At 37.3% G+C, this 19,866-nt stretch overlaps 1 protein-coding gene across 2 annotated transcripts in view; it reads left to right on the top strand.

The window, feature by feature from the left end:
• Positions 1 to 12,287, top strand: part of FERRY3 (FERRY endosomal RAB5 effector complex subunit 3) — a 56,713-nt gene extending 44,426 nt beyond the window's left edge. For both annotated transcript variants that reach the window (XM_025851989.2, XM_025851990.2), the window contains 4 exons: positions 551 to 753; positions 10,436 to 10,493; positions 11,084 to 11,151; positions 11,772 to 12,287. In XM_025851989.2, the coding sequence (XP_025707774.1) occupies positions 551 to 753; positions 10,436 to 10,493; positions 11,084 to 11,151; positions 11,772 to 11,864 (422 nt within the window). In that variant the 3' untranslated portion in view covers positions 11,865 to 12,287. The remainder of the gene's footprint in view (positions 1 to 550; positions 754 to 10,435; positions 10,494 to 11,083; positions 11,152 to 11,771) is intronic.
• The last annotated feature ends 7,579 nt before the right edge of the window (positions 12,288 to 19,866 follow it).

Here is a 19,866-nt window from a genome sequence, read left to right as displayed (position 1 = left end):
TCAGATTTGGGATATTTGTTGGAGATATTACTGAAAGTAGTTGATGATGAATTGTATTTTGGATTAGGGAAGAGATACTGAGATATAGAAAGTAATTAAGGGCAACTTCTGTGTTTTGCCCTGTGCCATTAACTAACTGAAGGGAGATTAGATCCACAAATTCAGATGGAGAATGCTGATTTAGGGTGTGGGGAAGAGAGGTAATGAAGCAACCTCTTTTTTTACATGCTCACTTTGAGTTAAGTAGGATATTTTGAGCATTTACGTCAAAATAGAGATAAGTACTCATTTGATTTACTTACTTAAGACTTGGTGGTCACTTCATACCAATTTGTGAACCTAATGCAAAATTGGCTATTGTCTCTTTTTTTCATCACATTTCCAAGAATTAAGGAGCAATGGCTGTATTTGTTTCCTGAGCCCAACATAGGCTCCTGATACACCTCTCCTAGTTCAGCTCATTGACTGCCCTAATTATAGTTACTTATAAAGCCTATTGATGATTGTGATTTATTCATTTGAAAATCATGATTGTATTTGGTGTTCACAGGAGAATTTTACATTACACGGCATTCTAATCTCTCAGAAATACATGTTGCTTTCCACCTTTGTGTGGATGACAATGTGAAATCGGGAAACATCACTGCTCGAGATCCGGCCATTATGGGACTCCGAAATATACTCAAGGTTTGCTGTACCCATGACATCACAACAATAAGCATACCTCTCTTACTGGTGCATGATATGTCAGAGGTAAGCAAACAGAAGAAGACCATAATTTTATAAACATGTTAACCATCAATATTGTGTAGTAATAATAATCCACTTTACATTTACATTTTTTTTGAAGAAAAATATTTTATCCAAGAAGAGTGTCAAATCTCTGCACAACTGTATAAGCAAATTTTGTATTTTAATCAACTAAGTTCTTTGGGTCACATATTTAAGTGAAATGTTCATTCCTGCAGAATCATCACAACAAAAACTAGTTAGAAAAAAATACCTCGACATTTTTTGACAACACAAATTCCAAGTTCATAAATATATAAATCAAACAAAATGCTGTTACAAATTCCAAACATTAGGCCAATCATATTGATCCCAATAACTTCCCATTAGCTCCGTAACAAAAGTTTAGAGAGCAGAGAAAGAGTCCTAAGTTTGGTTTCCTCATCAAATTATTTATCTAAATTGCACTAAGACATACATTTTAAAAAACTAATGGACCTTTGAATCTCCTATCTGGTTAATAGCACTGAGTGACATATGATACAAAACAGTGAATAATCCTTAACCATTTATGTTCAGAGAATTATAGCCTTATAGTAGGTAAACTAGAAAATCAGAATTAGCTTTGGAAAAGACATATGCCCCTACTTCTCTCCCTCTTCCTCCATTTTTGTCTTAAGTAGCATTAGATTTACCTCCACATTTATATTTGGCCTACACTAACATTAAAATTAGTTTGCATTCTCTGAGTATGCATTAATAGGCAACAGAAAGAGATACTAGATAACAGGAAGAAGCCAGCCTCATTTTAACATTCTCTCAAAGATGCTCAAGGACGCTTTTTGGATAATATAAGTGTTGGCTTCTGCAGTTAAAATGTGGCATAATCATCCATTCATTTTATTATGTACTGTGCTTTGTTTTATATTTTGGAAGAAAATATCTTCCCGTGATTGCTTTCTCTCCTGTTTTCCTTCTCATCCACATAAAACCTGGTTAGAGGGAATAAGCTGAAGAAATAATAGAAAGACCACAACTCAACTTCAGATAGTCTGGAGAAACAAAGTAGCCTCAAAACAATGGTGGTGCAGGCAAGTGCTTCTGGGAGAGCTAGTGGTCAGCCTGATGATGAAGGACCCACATCAGCAACTTGGGGCCTGCTCATTTGGAGGTGGCTTTTTTTTTTTTTTTTAAACGAAATGGCTTAATGCAAGTTGTAAATGTCAGGAAGGAAGTTTGATCACTGATTATTAAAAGTTATTTCTGAAAATAAAAGATGTATAAATGCTGCTTTTTAGAGCAAAACATTTTGATTCATTCATTTTAAATGCAATACCCTATGTAAACACACACACAAAATCAATTCCAGGTAAGATGAGGTGATTTTTAAATGATTTACCACTTACATCCCATTTGTATTTTCATCAGACACATTGTTTCAATTAAGAGAATTCTGGCTCCATCCTGTGAAAGCTGTATCTGACTGCCTGATTTATCATTCCATTCACTTATATAGCCTAAGTCTTACCTAATATGGTATCAGGAGAGATTAACACGCATGGTTTGTTTGGGGTTTTTGCAACTGTAGCTTTATAAAGTTTTAGTTCCATCAGGAATGTTTAGCCATTGCTAAGTTATCATCACTAACTAGTCCATCTGTAAAAGTCTTTGGAGAATAACAAAGAAAGTTTGTGATGAATTCCAGCCGCGAGGAAACATCCAAACATTCCTGCAGCTGGACTCCTGGTTAACCAGTTTATAAAAATGGTTATATGTAGGTGGGAAACAACCTCAAAAACAGTATTTCCAAAAGTCACTAAGTTTGGATTTACTTCCAGACATCTGATACTACTAGCATTCCCTCTCCCACAATGTTACAAAAGTTACATGTTTTAAATTGGGACGGCCAGCTGCAGGACATTAAGTTTGTTTCCAAAGTGTCCATTTTAATTCACAAAAGTATATTGAGCCACGATCCTCCCATTTGTTGTATTTAAACATCCATTCGGGTCAAGAAGTTTATTCTACAAACTCAGACAACATTGCACAGGATATAGAGTTAATCTTTGTTTTAGCTTTCATGCAAGGGTCCCAAGGCATTTTCAGGTGTTGTTTACTTCCTCTAACAAACAATTTCTAGACGCTCGGTTACCACATTTTAGTGTGTGCACAGTAATGACGATAATGTCTGAAACAGCCCATGTTCTGTGGTAGCTAGAGCTGTAGAAATTAATTGCAGTTTAAAAAAAAAAGGAAAGGAAAAAGTAATCACCGAAAAGAAAGACATCCTGATAATCACCAGTTTATCTCTATAGATATTTGTAATCTAAGATACTGTCATACTGGAGCCAATCTAACCTGATAGGTATGGGATGAACCTGCAAGCCAAGAATATCAAGTTCCTGATTTCCTTTTCTTTTTTGTTGTTAACTTATTGGATAATTTGGGACTTAGAGGTTTTAGTTATTATAATTGTGGTTGATGAAGATGTTATTTGTTTTTAAATTTTTATTAGAGTAGAATACACGTATAGAAAAGTATACATAACCATATAGCTCAAATGTTCACAAACTTAACACCCATGTAACCAATACCCAGATCATACAACAGAACATTATCACCACCCCAGAAGCCACCCTCATGCTCTCTTCCAGTCAGGTAAACCACACTCTCTCCATGAGGGTAACCATTTTTTTCCATTTTGAAAAGCATAGATTACTTAGGCTTGTTTTTGTAGTTTATATAAGTAGAATCATATAAACATATTCCTGTCTCTGGCTTCTTTCACTCAATAATTATCTTTGTAAAATTTACCCATATTATTGTCTGTGGTTGTAGATTATTCATTCACATTGTTATATATTACTTCACTGTGTGATTAAACCACAGTTATTTAACAATGCATTCTACTATTTATGGACATTTGGGTAGTTTCTAGGTTTTGATTATTATGACTTACGTTGCTGTGAACATTCTAGTACATAGATTTTTGGCATTTCTGTTACGTATATACTTAGGGATGGAATTGTTAGGTGTCACGGTATGTGTATTGTTTAGCTTTGGTATTTACAACCAAATAGTTTCCCAAAGTAGTTGTACGTAACCCATTGTTTTTGAATGTGAAAAATAAGAATGCCAGACTGTTCCTCACCTTCAGATAATGACTGAGAAACTGATTAATAGTATTTCAGGTACCTCAGAGGCATATACTTGAGAGCAAAGAATAGTTTTTCAGTTTCTCCCATGGGTGTATGAACTCAGAAAATAATTCTGATATCTAACTTTTAAGACTTATACCAACTAAATCTCAGTCACCTCTGCAGTTCAAACTTACCCTAATCAGAAGATTCAAGTTGAATAGTCAAAATATGGCCTGTTATTTTTTAGAAGATATTGTCTGCAATTATAATCATAATTGACATTTAAAAAAATTTTAATTACAGTGTAGTTAACATATAGTGTTATTTTAGTTTCAGGTGTGCAATATAGTGGTTCAACACTTCCACGTAGCAACCCAGTGCTCATCAAGATAAGTGTATTCGTAATCCCCGTCACCTGGTTCACCAATCCCCCCACCGACCTCCCCTCTATTAACCATCAGTGTGTTCTCTAGTTAAGAGGCTGTTTCTTGGTTTGTCTCTTTTTTTTCTTTGTTCATTCGTTTCTTAAATTCCACATAGAGTGAAATCATACAGTATTTGTCTTTCTCTGACAAGCTTATTTTGCTTAGCATTATACTCTTTAGATCCATCTATGTGGTAGCAAATGGCAAGATTTCATTCTTTTTATGGCTGAATAATGTTCCATGCATAGATATACCACATCTTCTTTATCAATTCATCTTATTGATAGACACTTTGGCTGCTTCCATAGCTTGGCTATTGTAAGTAATACTGCAATAAACATAGGGGTGTATATATCCTTAGAATTCATGGTTTTGTAGTCTTTGGGTAAATACCCAGTTGTGTGATTAGTGGATTGTAGGGTAGTTCTATTTTTAAATTTTTGGGGAACCTTCATACTGTTTTCTACAGTGGCTGCACCAATTTGCACTCCCACCAGCAGCACAGAAGTGTTCCTATTTCTCCACCTATTCACCAACACTTGTTTCTTGAGCTTTGATTTTAGCCATTCTGACAGGTGTGAGGTGGTATCTCATAGTAGTTTTGATTTGTATTTCCTTGATGATGAGTGATGTTGAGCATCTTTCCATGTCTGTTGGCCATCTGGATGTCTTCTTTGGAAAAATGTCTGTCCATGTCTCCTGCCCATTTTTCAGTTGGATTATTTGGTTTTGGGGTGTTGGGTTGTGTCAGTTCTTTATATATTTGGGATACTAACCCTTTATCGGATATGTCATTTGCAAATACCTTCTCCTGTTCAGTAAGTTGTCTTTTAGTTCTGTTAGTTACTCCTTTGCTGTGCAGAAGCCTTTTTTTTTTTTTTTAATGTGATCCCAATTATTTTTGCTTTTGTTTCCCTTGCCTCAGGAGACATATCTAGAAAGATACTGCTACAGCTGATATCAGAGAAATTACTGCCTGTGCTCTCTTCTAGGATTTTTATGGTTTCAGATCTCACATTTAGATCCTTAATCCATTTTGAGTTTATTTTTGTGTATGGTATAAGCAAGTGGTCCAGTTTCATTCTTCTGCATGTTGCTGTCTGATTTTCCCAGCACCATTTGTTGAAGAGACTGTCTTTTTCCCATTGCATATTCTTGCCTCCTTTGTTGAAGATTAATGTCAAAGACCCTATAGTTGTGGTTTTATTTCTGGGTTTTCTATTCTGTTCCATTAATCTATGTGTCTATTTTTTGGGCAGCACCATACTGCCTTGAATCACTACAGCTTTGTAATATAACTTGAAGTCCAGAATTGAGATGCCTCCAGCTTTGCTTTTCTTTTTTCAAGGTTGCTTTGGCTACTCAGGGTGTTTTGTGGTTCCATACAAATTTTAGGGTTGGTTCTAGCTCTGTGAAAAATGCTGTTGGTATTTTGATAGGGATTGTATTAAATGTTTATATTGCTTTGAGTCATATAGACATTTTAACAGTATTTGTTCTGTTCTTTGAGGTTGGAATGTCTTTCCATTTTTTGTGTCATCTTCAATTTCCTTCATCAATGTTTTATAGTTTTTGGAGTACAAGTCTTTCATCTGTTTGGTTAGGTTTATTCCTAGGTATCTTACAGTTTTTGGTACAGTTGTAAATGAGATTGTTTTCTTAATTTCTCTTTCAACTGCTTCATTATTAGTGTATGGAAATGCAACAGATTTCTGTACATTGATTTTGTATCCTATAACATTCCTGAATTCATTTATCAGTTCTGGTGGTTTTTTTGGTGGAGTCTTTTGGGTTTTCTATATATAGTATCATGTCATCTGCAAATAGTGAAAGTTTTACTTCTTCCTTACCAATTTGGATGCCTTTATTCCTTTCTGTTGTCTGATTGCTGTGGCTAGGACCTCTAGTACTGTGTTGAATAAAAGTCATGAGAGTGGACATCCTTGTCTTGTTTCTGACCTTAGGGGAAAAGCTCAGTTTTGGGGGTCAGGCAAGTTTTCTGAAAAAAGGGAGTGGTCACTAATGTGAATTATTACCAGTAAGGACAATTAGAATATAAAACTGAGAAAAGGTTTGGTAATTAATAACCATTGAATTATAACCCATTGTATAAAGTAAATACCCATTAGTTCATACTGTTGTAAACAGATGACTGAATAAATAAATAGGGGCGGAAGAAACAATGCAGAGGAATTCCAAATAATTTATATAGATACTCATCTTCAGGGAGGGAAGTAAAAATCACCTTTTACATGTGTGCTGTTCACAGTGAGTGACTTCTTTCCAAAGAGTATGTTGTGGAAAGGTTGGGGAACGGGAGAAGGGAATAACTTTACAGTGGAGAAACCTGAGAATCACTGCCTCAGGCAGGTGATCCAGATCAATGTCAACAGTCATAAATCATGTTGATAATGTGTATTGATATGATATTATAAAAATGGCTCCTTACCTCTGTAGTCTTCCTACCAAAATCCATAGCGCCAGTCTGACCATGAGAAAAATATCAGTCAAATTCCAGTAGAAGGCATCCCTTACCTGATCAGGACTCCTCAAAACTGTAAGGTCATCAAAAACAAGGAAAGTCTGAGAAACTCACAGGCCTGAGGTGACATTATAACTCAATATAGTATAGTATGCTGGATGTGATCCTGGAACGGAAGACATCATTAGATAAAAACTAAGGAAATCTGCATGAACTATGGAGTTTAGTTAATAATAAGAGATCAGTAGTGATTCTTTCTCTCTTTTTTTGGCTATGAATTTGTTTATTGCATCACATTTAATGCACCCAGTAGAAAGATTAAACATGTACTCAGGGTTTTTTGACTGACAGCAAATAGAGATTCTTTAGTGAGATCATATGTATTATCTGTCATGTATATATATATATATATATATATATATATATATATACTGTCTGTCATGTATACAGACATACATATATATACTTGCATGCATACATATATATAATTTCATTGATGGAATAATAAATGTCAGAAATATATCAGAAAAACATGTTTATATTTATTTATATTATTTATAAATAATAAAATAATAAATATATCTAGTAGTACAATTGCTGGATTATAGGCTAGTTATTTTTAAATTTTTGAGGAAAATTCATACTATTTTTCAGAGTGGCTGCACCACTTTGCATTCCCACCAACAGTGCAAGAGGGTTCCCACTACTAGATATTTACCCAAAGAATACAAAAATACTAATTTGAAGGGATACATGCACTCTGATGTTTATAGCAGCATTATCAACAATAGCCAAATTATGGAAAGAACCCAAATGTCCATCGACTGATGAGTAGATAAAGAAGATATGGTCTATATATACAATGGAATATTAATCAGCCATAAAAAAGAATGAAATCTTGCCTTTGCAACAACATAGATGGAGCTAGAGAGTATTATTCTAAACATAGGTCAGTTAGAGAAAGACAAATACCATATGATTTCAATCCTATGTGGAATTTAAGAAACAAAACAAGCAAAGGGGGAAAAAAGGGGAGAGGTAAACCAAGAAACAGACTCTTAACTATAGAGAACAACTTGGTGGTTACCAGAGGGGAGGTGGGTGGGGGGATTAAGGAGTGCACTTGTGATGAGCACTGGGTATTGTATGGAAGTGCTGAATCACTATATTTGTATACCTGAAACTAATATTATGCTGTATGTTAACTAACTGGAAGTTAAATTAAAACTTAAGGGGTGCCTGGGTGGCTCAGTCGGTTAAGCGTCTGCCTTCAGCTGAGGTCATGATCCCAGGGTCCTAGAATTGAGTCCCGGATCGGGCTCCCTGCTCAGTGGAGAACCTGCTTCTCTCTCACCCTCTGCCTGCCACTCCCCCTACTTGTGGTCTCTCTCCCTCTCTCTCTCTGTCAAATAAATAAATAAAATCTTTTAAAAACTTAAAAATAATAATATGTTTATAAATTTTAAGTAAATTACAATACCTTAACTCTATAAAACAGCAGTTTTTAAATTTGTGTTCTGAAGATCCCCCTAGGATCTTAGCCCCTTTCTGGGGCTCAGCAAGATTTAAAATATTTTCATAATAATACTAAAGCATTATTTGTCTTTTCCATTCTCATTCTTTCATGAGCATCAGTGAGTTTTATCAGAGGCTAAACAGATTAAATGCAGAGCGGATATAAGAATCCAGATGTCTTCTATTAAACCAGGCAGTTAATGAGATTTGAAGATATGTAAACCATTGCCATTCTTCTCGCTTAAATTTTTTTGTTTGGGGAAATATAGTTACTTTCTACTGAAAGAAAAAACAAAACATGTTAGGTGCACCTGGGTGACTTGGTCAGTTAAGCGTTGGACTCTTGATTTCGGCTCAGGTCATGATCTCAGGGTGGTGAGACTGATCCCCACATTGGACTCTGCACTCAGGGGGGAGTCTTCCTCTCTCCCTCACCCTCTCCCGCCCCCTGCTTGTGCACACACACATCCTTTCTCTCTCTCTCTAAAATAAGTAATCTTTTTTAAAAATATGTTAACATGCAATAGGTTTTTCATTGTCATTTTTAAGTGAAATTGATTCTTTTGCATGTTGCTGTCCAATTTTCCCAACACCATTTGTTGAAGAGACTGTCTTTTTCCCATTGCATATTCTTGCCTCCTTTGTTTAAGATTAATTGACCATATAGTTGTGGGTTCATTTCTGGGTTTTCTATTCTGTTCCATTGATCTATGTGTCTGTTTTTGTGCCAGCACCATACTGTCTTGATCACTACAGCTTTGTAATATAACTTGAAGTCCAGAATTGTGATGCCTCCAGCTTTGCTTTTCTTTTTTCAAGGTTGCATTGACTATTCAGGGTGTTTTGTGGTTCCATACAAATTTTAGGAATGTTTGTTCTAGTTCTGTGAAAAATGCTGTTGGTAGTTTGATAGGGATTATATTAAATCTGTAGATTGCTTTGGAGGGTATAGACATTTTAACAATACTTGTTCTTCCAATCCATGAGCTGGGAATGTCTTTCCATTTGTGTTGTTGCTTAAATTTTTTTCATCAGTGTTTTGTAGTTTTCAGAGTACAGGTCTTTCACCTCTTTGGTTAGGTTTATTCCTACATATCTTACGGATTTTGGTGCAGTTGTAAATGGGATTGATTCTTTAATTTCTCTTTCTGCTGCTTCATTATCAATATTTTTTACATTTTTCTGTTTTAATTTCCAATGTAATAACTATCAAGAGATAAAATCCACATAGACAAAAGCTCATTGGTGTCCTCATTGATTTTTAAGAGTATATAAGATCGGGGCGCCTGGGTGGCTCAGTCGGTTAAGTGTCTGCCTTTGGCTCAAGTCATGATCCCAGGGTCCTGGGATCAAGTCCCGCATCAGGCTCCCTGCTCCTCAGGGAGTCTACCCGTCCCCCTGCTTGTGCTCTCTTTCTCTCTGTCAAATAAATAAAAATCTTAAAAAAAAAAAAAGAGTGTAAAAGATCCTAAGACCCAAAAAGGTTCAGAACCACTCTAATGAAATAATAAATGTATATTATAGTTATGATTATGAAGACCTGCAACATGGAAAAGTAATTCTGGAGATAATGAAAAGTAGAATTTAAAATGGTATAATCACTGATTGTAACTATAGAAAATTATAAATGAATTGGGTATAGTCTGGCAGGAGCACTCATGTGTGCATTTGATCAGAGATTAGAAAGGAATGTAGAAAAATGAATACATTTGGTTTGGTAGGTGGCTGGGATGGGATGTTTGTGTATTTCTGTCACTTTTTTAATAACATGTTATACAATAAAAGCATTTTGATGCATTGTTCCAATATTATACAAGTTAATGGAATTATTCATGCTAAAACACAGTAGTTGGAGTTCTGATGTCACTTTGTCTTTAGAATTAATTATCTAGAAAGTTTTAAGGGTATGCTTATTTTTTAAATTATATTTACTAGGACATTTAAATTGGTTTCTATTCCACAAATGTAATCTAACAGCTATAAGGAGTTATACCTAAAGACCAGAAGAAATCCAGCTAAAGTTAGCAAAAAGTTGTCCAAATTTGTTCACAAAGTAGAGGTCAATGTTATAGATAAATTAAGACTTGATTTTTTTTTTAACAAAATTCTGTTAAAAACATGATTTATTTTGGTTCTCTCTTTAGGAAATGACTATACCATGGTGCTTAAGGAGAGCAGAACTTGTGTTTAAGTGTGTCAAAGGTGAGCATAACCTTATATTTTAACAACATGACCTGTATTTCTTAGTCCCAACTACTGAAACTAGAGAAAGCCAGGAGAAGAATATGAACGTTACCTCTGTCCTCCGGTGCCTCAATTAAAAGTGGTTTAACAAGGCAAATTTTTTTTACTCACCTTTTTTCCAGTCATAAAATAAACAAATCTCTGGCCCTCTTGAAATGCAAGGATATTTGGATATTATTTATATTTTGCTCTGATTATATCTTGCTCTCTATTGCCTTTTTATTTTCTTAAAAAGAAAAAAATAGAACCACATCTTCAATTATCCTTTAATAACCTGCTTTAGCTTCATTGTACAGAGACTAAATAGGACTTGAGAAATCATGAGTAAAAATGCATTAACAAAATTATGTTAAACCTCTCTGGCATGGGGAATTAAGGATTGCAGAAGTTTATCTGTTCTTTGGGCCTAGCCTCTCTTGCACACAAGTGGCTACCTAAAAAGGCAAGACATGAAGCCCCCACATGAAAATTCAGTTTATCTTCATAAGGGACTTGTAGATTTGAGGACCAGAACTCATAATTTAGCAAAGTTTGTTGTTCTGTTTTAGGTTTCATGATGGAAATGGCTTCATGGGATGGAGGAATTTCCAGAACAGTACAGTTCCTAGTACCACAGGTGTGTTATCTGAATAGATCTCTCCCCAGTTTAATCTCTGCTGTAATATTGCTCCCAGATACAGCTAGGCACCTTGTCCTAAACTCAATATAACATAATAAAATGCTTACAGCTTTCTATTTATTAAGGGGAGAAGTGTTTGGATGCCATAAAAGCATTTAGTTTATTGTCAAAGATGTCAGCATCTGCCACTCAAGGGATCTTTTATTTAACCCCAAAACCAAATTTGACTCATCTTTTGTTTTTTTTCCCACATTTATGATTGAAGAATTCAATAAATACGTGATTGAAGAATTCACGTGAAAGGGCATTAACACAAAATGATTCTGCATTCTATATAGAGCCTAGCAAAATTAGTGGTACTTTACTTACTGACTATACTAGAGTTATCTAGGGATTTTTCTGGTAGTCAGACTTACTATTTGACAGAAACAACATAGGTTCTCAGAAGGAAAACACCCCCTGCCCATAACCATGCAGTTAACTCAGTCATGAAAGAGAGTTTTCATATACTGCTCTCCCCTATCTAGGACTAGTTCCATATTTTAAATTACTTTAAAATTTTAAAAATCAATGATGATTTAACAAGTGTGAACTTTTTTTTTTTTTACTTCTAACAGAGTATTTCTGAAGAAATGTTTTATCAACTTAGTAACATGCTCCCCCAGATCTTCCGAGTATCGTCAACACTTACTCTGACATCCAAGCACTAAATCCTTAGAGACTGACACGTTGGCAGAAGAAGACTATTAAACTTTCCAGGAACTTGAGCTGTGCTGGGATTCTGTCAAGCAAAAGATGCCCAGAAAGAGAACTTGTAATCCAAGCCACAAATCAAATCATGATGTAGGTCTGTGAAACCTTCCAGAAATTCATATACCATATAGTCTAGTGATCAGCCTTTTACTTATATATTTATTCTGAAAATTTCTTTATGAAAAAATCTTTTTTTCTACTGTTATGCCCTGTCTATGAATATTGGTAAATAAAAACGTCCTATATATCATACCTGGACACTTGATATAGGAGATTGTTAATTGCATTTTCATGGAGATATTTGACTTTTCCAAAAGGTTTGAGTCATATCAAGTGCAATTTTTAATTAACCATAAAAATAAAATCTTTCCTTTACCTTATTTGCCAAGCAAAAATTAAAAGACACTGAGATATACATTGCAAGTATGGATTTCTTGTGAAAATCTTTGTAGAAACACAAACATATGAGACAAACTTTTAAATTCTCCTTTTTCAAAAACTCTAAGGTTTTATAAGTCAGAAAAAAAAAATCAGGAAAGGACTTTGGATTCTTTACCTCTGTCTCACCCTCTCTATATGACCTTGCCCTTGTCTATTAATAACACTTCATGGGCTAGGAAAATAGTATGCTCATTTGCAAGCCCAGTGGAAAGTTAGTCCAAACCAGCACCTGGCAGGATTTTAGTGTTCATCAACATCATGACAGTCAGACAACAAAGATCATCTTTATTTCTCCATCCTGCTTCCTGCATTCTCAGCTTCCTTAACCATTCTTCTACTTCCTGCATTCCATTGCTGATAACTATGTCCCCATTTCTTTCTCTGCTCTGTTTCCTCTCCTTTTTCATCATCTTTCCTACTTTCTCAGATGATGCATATCACTTACTTCTCCCATCTGTAACACATTTGCTATGAGTTGTGACTACATTAAACAAAGATACCTGTAAAAGCAATAGTGTAATCATATCCAAGTTGTATGGATGTTGTAACTGACCAATGAAATGAAATGGAGGACCTTGACATCATGAGGAGGTGTTACGGCCTGATTCCAAGAAACAGAAAGCACTCTTGTTAGTGTACCTAAATACCTAAATGTAGTAACTTATAGAAACTCTTTTGACACACAAAATGCTTTCCCATAACACAGAATATGTCTTGATTTTCCATGTCTTGATGCAAGGAAGTGACTGTCCAAGTAACAACACTAAGGAGAACACCCACTCCAGACTGTGTCCATTACACACTTACACTTTCCACATGCTTTTCCAGGGAACCTGGAAGGTAGGAATTCTGCTCTCACAGTGAGAAATTGTCTTCCAGGCACCACTGTTATCCTTGAGACTGATTCTAATGCAAAGCAAGGTAGACAGAGGTGGAAAATAGGGGTGTGTTAGAGCAGTATCAAAGACTACTTTATTTTTTTTAAAAGATTTATTTATTTATTTATTTGACAGAGAGAGAGAGACAGCGAGAGAGGGAACACAAGCAGAGGGGGTGGAAGAGGGAGAAGCAGGCCTCCCACCGAGCAGGGAGCCCAATGCAGGGCTCGATCCCAGGACCCTGGGATCATGACCTGAGCCAAAGGCAGACACTTAACAACTGAGCCACCCAGGCGCCCCAAAGACTACTTTAGATCATAATATAAAAGGTCAAGTTGGAGGTGGCTGTAGTTGGATCAATATAAGACGTTCAAAAAGAGGAACTGAGAATCTTTCCATAGAGGTTCTGTAACTAGGTGGACAGCCAACAGCTAGGGGCATAGCCAGAGGTGAGGGGGTAGGAGTAAGCGTTCACTCATGGAAACTTGGTGAATGCTGCTGCCCCGTCCTTCCTTTGCCACTATATAATGTAGTGGCTTTCACTCCAGGGCAATTAGAGGTAGTGTTTGGCCCATGAAATCAAGATAAATGTATTAAATATCCTTTTTTTTTTCACATGGTACTGTATTATGAGATATACAAAGTGGTAAGACTGGGAAAATGCTTATGATGTTATATGAGGACATACCAAACTCTGAGCTAGTAACAAATATATAATTCAAAGCACTAATTATATGTATGCAAGTGATGGGAATTTTAGTGAAGCAGTAGTTGAGGAAGTCTGGAATTTTGTGTTTGGACCAGAAAAGGTGAGATCATGACCTTTTTCTGAGTGTTCTAGAGAGCTTCATGGAGGGGAGTGGTTTGGGGCACTTCATGAGTGATATGAAGAAGGTACCTTAGCAGGCTGAGACTAGAAGGGGCATTCTAGGTCTAAGATACAGATAGGAACAGAAATCAAATGAAGGGAGGCACTGGTAAATGGCCAGTAAGTTGAGAGAAGCTGACCACAACAGCCTTTTGGGAGTGGGGTAGGGGGCCTTAGTTCAAACATTGGTGAGGAGTGTTCCAGTGAGCACGAAGCTTTCTATTTGCATAAACAGTTAAGTGTTCCTAAAACAGATGACAATATGGTCCTCAAGGCCTTAAAAATATGCTTTGGAAATCACGCAGGGGCATTGAGCCTGCTGTGTCCATTCCATACTGCTCTGTTCGCCCCTTCCCCGATTTTTGTTCTCAAAGCACAAAACCAAGCAAAGCTGTAACATTGCCATTGATCAAGAAGTGTGGCACCAGCTGTTCTCAGCATGACAGTGTGGCTGGAATGGAAGAAATGCATGAAAAAGAATTTCAACAGAAAAACAACTCAGTTTGCCTGGGAGTTGGCAGACCTCTTACTGGCACAGTACACACATCCTTTGTGCCACTTTAGTTGGAGGCTGGCTCATTCTCACAAGAAGAAAAAATGTTCCACAAAGGAAAGATGAATTCACGGAAACATTCCTAATATAGAGGCCCTAAGGAGAATCAGCAGAGCTGTGCCGAAAGAAGAAACAAAACTTAAGAGAGTGGAGTCTTGGCTGTTTCTCAGTCTCCAGGTGAAAAGGATTGCTTTTCTGTTACCCCGTTCTCCCATTTAGATGAAATTGGACTGCTTTGCTCAAAAGGAGTTACAGCAGTGTAAAAATCGTTATCACAGTTATGAAATAAAAAATGTTTTACAACACCTATTTACCAAAAGTACCGTGCATTCAGAACCATTTAGATCAATATTTTTCTACCCTTTAACCATCAAAGACCCTTTCCATCATCTTGAGCATATTTCTCTGAAATGTCTTGAAAACTTTTACCTAGCAAACAATTGAAGTAAAAAAAAAAGTAATCTTTTTTGTTGTTAAAGACATATCTGTGGAGCTGAGTGAGTGTATTAGCAAGCAATACATAGTGTTCCCACATAGATTATCATTGTATGATTCCCATACATAGTTTTTACACATAAAATACATAGAATTATTGTGTAATACCAGGCAAATTCACAAAAACAACCTTGCTGTTTTACTTAACCGGCAAGGTCTCATCCCAGTGAAATGTATTTCAGAAAGATTTTTTTTTTGTTTTTACTTGTGTAGTTTATTATTACGTTCAGTTAGCCAGCATGTAGTACATCAGTAATTTTTGATGTAGTGTTCAACAATTCATTAGTTGCATATAACACCCAGGGTTCATCACAACATGTGCCCTCCTTGATACCCATCATCCAGTTACCCCATCCCCCCACCCCCTCCTCTCTGTTACCCTCAGTTTGTTTCCCGGAGTCCAGAGTGTCTCATGGTTTGTCTCCGTCTCTGATTTCTTCCCATTCTGTTTTCCCTCCTTCCCCTGTGGTCCTCTGCACTATTATGTTCCATATATGAGTGAAATCATATGATAATTGTCTTTCTCTACTTGACTTATTTCACTTAGCATAATCCCCTCCAGTTCCATCCATGTCAGTGCAAAAGGTGGGTATTCATCCTTTCTGATGGCTGAGTAATATTCCATTGTATATATGGACCACATCTTCTTTATCCATTCATCTGTTGAAGGGGATCTCAGCTCCTTCCACAGTTTGGCTATTGTGGTCATTGCTGCTATGAACAATGGGGTGCGTGTGCGCCTTCTTTTCAGAAAGATTTTTTTTACTAGCTCTTCAAGGACCACTAATTCCAGGAACCCCAAGCTGGGAACCACAACTTTAGACAGAAGTACTTCCATGAGAGTACATTACAAAGGGAGGGCAGAGATAAGGACAACATGAGTGGCAGATTGACCCTAGAATCCCATTCGATAAACACCAAGTGTTTACTGCATTTCTTCCACACACAAAGGCACAGTGCTTAACAAGAGTCAGCCTTTAGAAGGCTATACAAAGGCTATGGGACTTGAGGAACTATTTGATTAAGGTAAAAATGCTTGGCAAGCTTTTCTGTGATCTGTGATGCTGACTATGACTAAGATAAAATCCCACGTGAAGCAGGTGAAGGGATGAGCAGCCTCCTGATAATAACTACAGAACTAATAATATGGGCATATGATGTCCTATTCAATATTCACAGCTATAATTATTGCAGTGCAATCCAGATCTCTCTTGCTATTCTTTTCCTGACATACCCAAATCCAAGATTTGGCTGAATTTCATGCCGTATATAGTCAATCATCATTAATCATGGATTCTATATTTATAATTTCACCTACTTGCTCAAATTTATTTGTAATTCTAAAATTAATCCATAAAGGCATTTATCAAGGCACATAATCATTTACAAAAGCACTGATTTTTTTATCAAATCCATGTTGTGTGGCTGTTGTAACTGGCCCACAGAATGAAATAGAGGACCTTTGGCAGTACTTTGGCATCACTCAGGAGTGAAAAATTTTGAGTAGACACACACATCTTCCCAGCTGAAAGGAGAAAGGTAACACTCTGCCTTCTGGTTTCAGCTCTCGTAATGTAAATAAGTATCCTTTTCATGGTTTATTTAGTGTCATGTTTTTCACACCTTTATGCTTTTTGTTGGTGGTTTTGCTGTTAGACAGCCCCCAAGTGCGGTGCTGAAGTGCTATCTAGTGTTCCCGAGCACAAGAAGGTTGTGACGTGCTTGATGGAGGAAATGTGTGTGTCAGAGAAGCATTGTCCAGGTGTGAGTTATAGTGCTGTTGGGTCATGAGTTCATGGTTAATGAGTCAACAGTCTTTATTAAATAAGATGTCTTTAAAAAGAAACACACATTTGGGGCACCTGGGTGGCTCAGTTGTTGGGCAGCTGCCTTCGGCTCAGGTCATGATCCCGGGGTCCTGGGATCGAGCCCCACGTTGGGCTCCCAGCTCAGCGGGAAGCCTGCTTCTCCCTCTCCCACTCCCCCTGCTTGTGTTCCCTCTCTTGCTGTGTCTCTCTCTGTCAAATAAATAAATAAAATCTTTAAAAAAAAAAAAGAAACATTTAAAAATGTTATGTTCACTTATTTTTGGAACCTAAGGAATAGCATGGAGGACATTAGGAGAAGGAAGGGAAAAATGAAGGGGGAGAAATCAGAGGGAGAGATGAACCACCAGAGACTATAGACTCTGAGAAACAAACTGAGGGTTTTAGAGGGGAGGGGGAGGGGGAGGGGGATGGGTTAGCCAGGTGATGGGTATTAAGGAGGGCACGTACTGCATGGAGCACTGGGTGTTATACGAAAACAATCGTGGAATACTACATCAAAAACTAATGATGTATGGTGACTAACGTAACATAATAAAATAAAATCAAAAAAATAAAAATGTTACGTGTGGATTAACTCAAAAATGTAGTGAGAGGCTTGCAGGGAACTCGCCCTGTATTCCCTCTAGGAGCAATGGCTCAAAATTTCCTCCCTCATGTTCACAGCACTAGAATCAATTGTCTGTGTGTCTTCTGTCACAGTCAAGAGCTACCTGTGTATATCTTTAGCACATGGGGAATAAGACATGAAACTATATTACAGAGAAGCAAACAGATCCTTTCTGGAGATGTTCAGGAATTAAGCAGAAATTGCTGTCACAGGTTAGGTATGACATCTGCAGGAAGAGAGTGTATTTGTGGGTCTCTCCCTCCCTGTTTCATTCTCTCCTGCTTTCTATCCTCTTTTTTTCTTTATAATGAACTTCTAGCTTCTTGTTATCGGCAAATCTGTACTCAAAACTACTCAGGATGACAGTATGGCATCAGAGATGGGGAGCACAGTCCCTAGAATTAAACAAACCAGGTTCAAGTGCCACCTCCCTGACTGACTTGCTGTGGCTTGTCACATTGGGCATATTACCTAACCCCCCTAAGCATGTTTCCTCGTCTGTAAGCTAGGAAAAATTAATAATAGTATCAACCTCATTGAGAAGTTGGAAGGATTAAGAAAGTGCACACTACCTGGCATACAGTCATTCTATAAATATTTGCTGCTATTACCCTTCCTTCATGCCTTCCTGTCTCCCCCTTCCTTCCTTTCTTCCTTCCTGTCTGACCTTTCTCCTTCTTTCCTTCCTTCCTTTCACTACATTGTAGGGATACTAAGTCATTTAAAACGTCATGTCCTCAAGGAGCTTACAGCCTCATTGAGTTGAGAAGGCAACCGGTGTAACTCACAGTATTAGCCCACATATAATAAGGGTACACATTCAGTGCAGAATAAAGTGTACACAGAGTGCTGTGGAAGTCAAAATAGAAACATGAGCAATGCATTGGGCCAAGAGGGATGTTGAGCGCCTTGAGAGCTGCTTAACCCTGCCTTTCTCTGGCATTGAGTGAGTATCCTCTGGGAGCCCTTGTTACACTCAATAGGTCAAGCACAAATCCTCCTGGCAGGCAGACAGAATGCCACCTGTGCCAGTGGCAGCAACAACTTCAGGAACAAAGGACAGGACAGGTTAGAATGTCAGGAGGAAGTCACAAGGTAGGTGAGTAACCCTGTATTTGAGTGGAACAGGAAGGACTATTACATTTTTATCAGATGAATCTAGATTTTAGACATAACAATAGTATGAAATAGTTATAAAAGTGAAAATCTCCTAGCCCTGCAGCAGCCATATAGAATTTGCTTCTGTCGTGCTTCCCTGGTTCTTCTCTCACGACTCTCTTGTCAGCGAGCTGATCAAAAGTTTCCTATCTTACAGGTGACTGAGGCCACGGGATTAAGTGCTGGCAAAGGATTAAATGCTAGAAAGGTTTAGGGAAGAAGTCCTGCCAGTGGAGGATTCGAATTCAGACATAACTAGTCAACTTGGTGTACTTTGTGCATGTGGTAGCAGTGAAGGGGTGAGGGTAATAAGTACAACTCTATTTTAAAAATCATCTTGGCTATCAGAATAACACACCACTCTAAAACTTAGTGGCTGAAACAGGAAGCATTTATTATTCATGACTCTGTGGGTCACCTCTGTAGTTCTTCTGGTCTTACCTGGGTTCATTCATGAGTAAGTCTTCAGACCTACTTCAGTAGGTCAAATAGGCAGTTCTGATGAACTTGGCTGGGGTCTCTCACATGTTTGAGTGTTGGCTGGCTGTAGGCTGGAAGAGAATGACCTCAGCCGGGACAACTGGACTTTCCTTCACTGTGTCTCATCCTCTGGGAGGCTAGCCCAGAATTTTTCACATACCAGTAGCAGAGTTAGCAAAGAGAAAGTGGAATCATGCACTGACTCTTGAGTTCTAGACTCAGAGTGGACACGCTAACACTTCCACCACATTCTATTGGTTAAAGCAAGTCATGAAGCCACAACCCCTACTCAAGGAGTGAGGAGTTGTCGATGAGAAGGGCACAATGAGAAGTCACACTGTAAAAAGCACGGACACAGGATGGGGAGAAGAATTGGCAATATTTTGGCTATTAATGTATCACTCTCTCCTCAGCAGTTTCCATGTTCTTGATGTTGTTTTTCATTCTTATGGGTTTATTTATAGTTTCAATGCATATCTATATAGTGTAGCTGTAAAATGTGTCATATGAAATGTGCCAAAGGGTCATATTGAAAGCTTTATTTTCTACATGTCATCAACAACTTGCTTTTTTAAAAATCCCACATCATGGGGGCACCTGGGTGGCTCAGTCAATTGGGTGTCTGCCTTTGGCTCAAGTCATGATTCTGT

Source organism: Callorhinus ursinus, unplaced genomic scaffold, assembly GCF_003265705.2.
Source record: "Callorhinus ursinus isolate GAN/ISIS: 27379988/994484 unplaced genomic scaffold, GSC_fseal_2.0 scaffold74, whole genome shotgun sequence".
NCBI lineage: Eukaryota > Metazoa > Chordata > Mammalia > Carnivora > Otariidae > Callorhinus > Callorhinus ursinus.
Note: the sequence above shows the minus strand (reverse complement) of the source record. Positions and strands in the feature narration are given on the sequence as shown.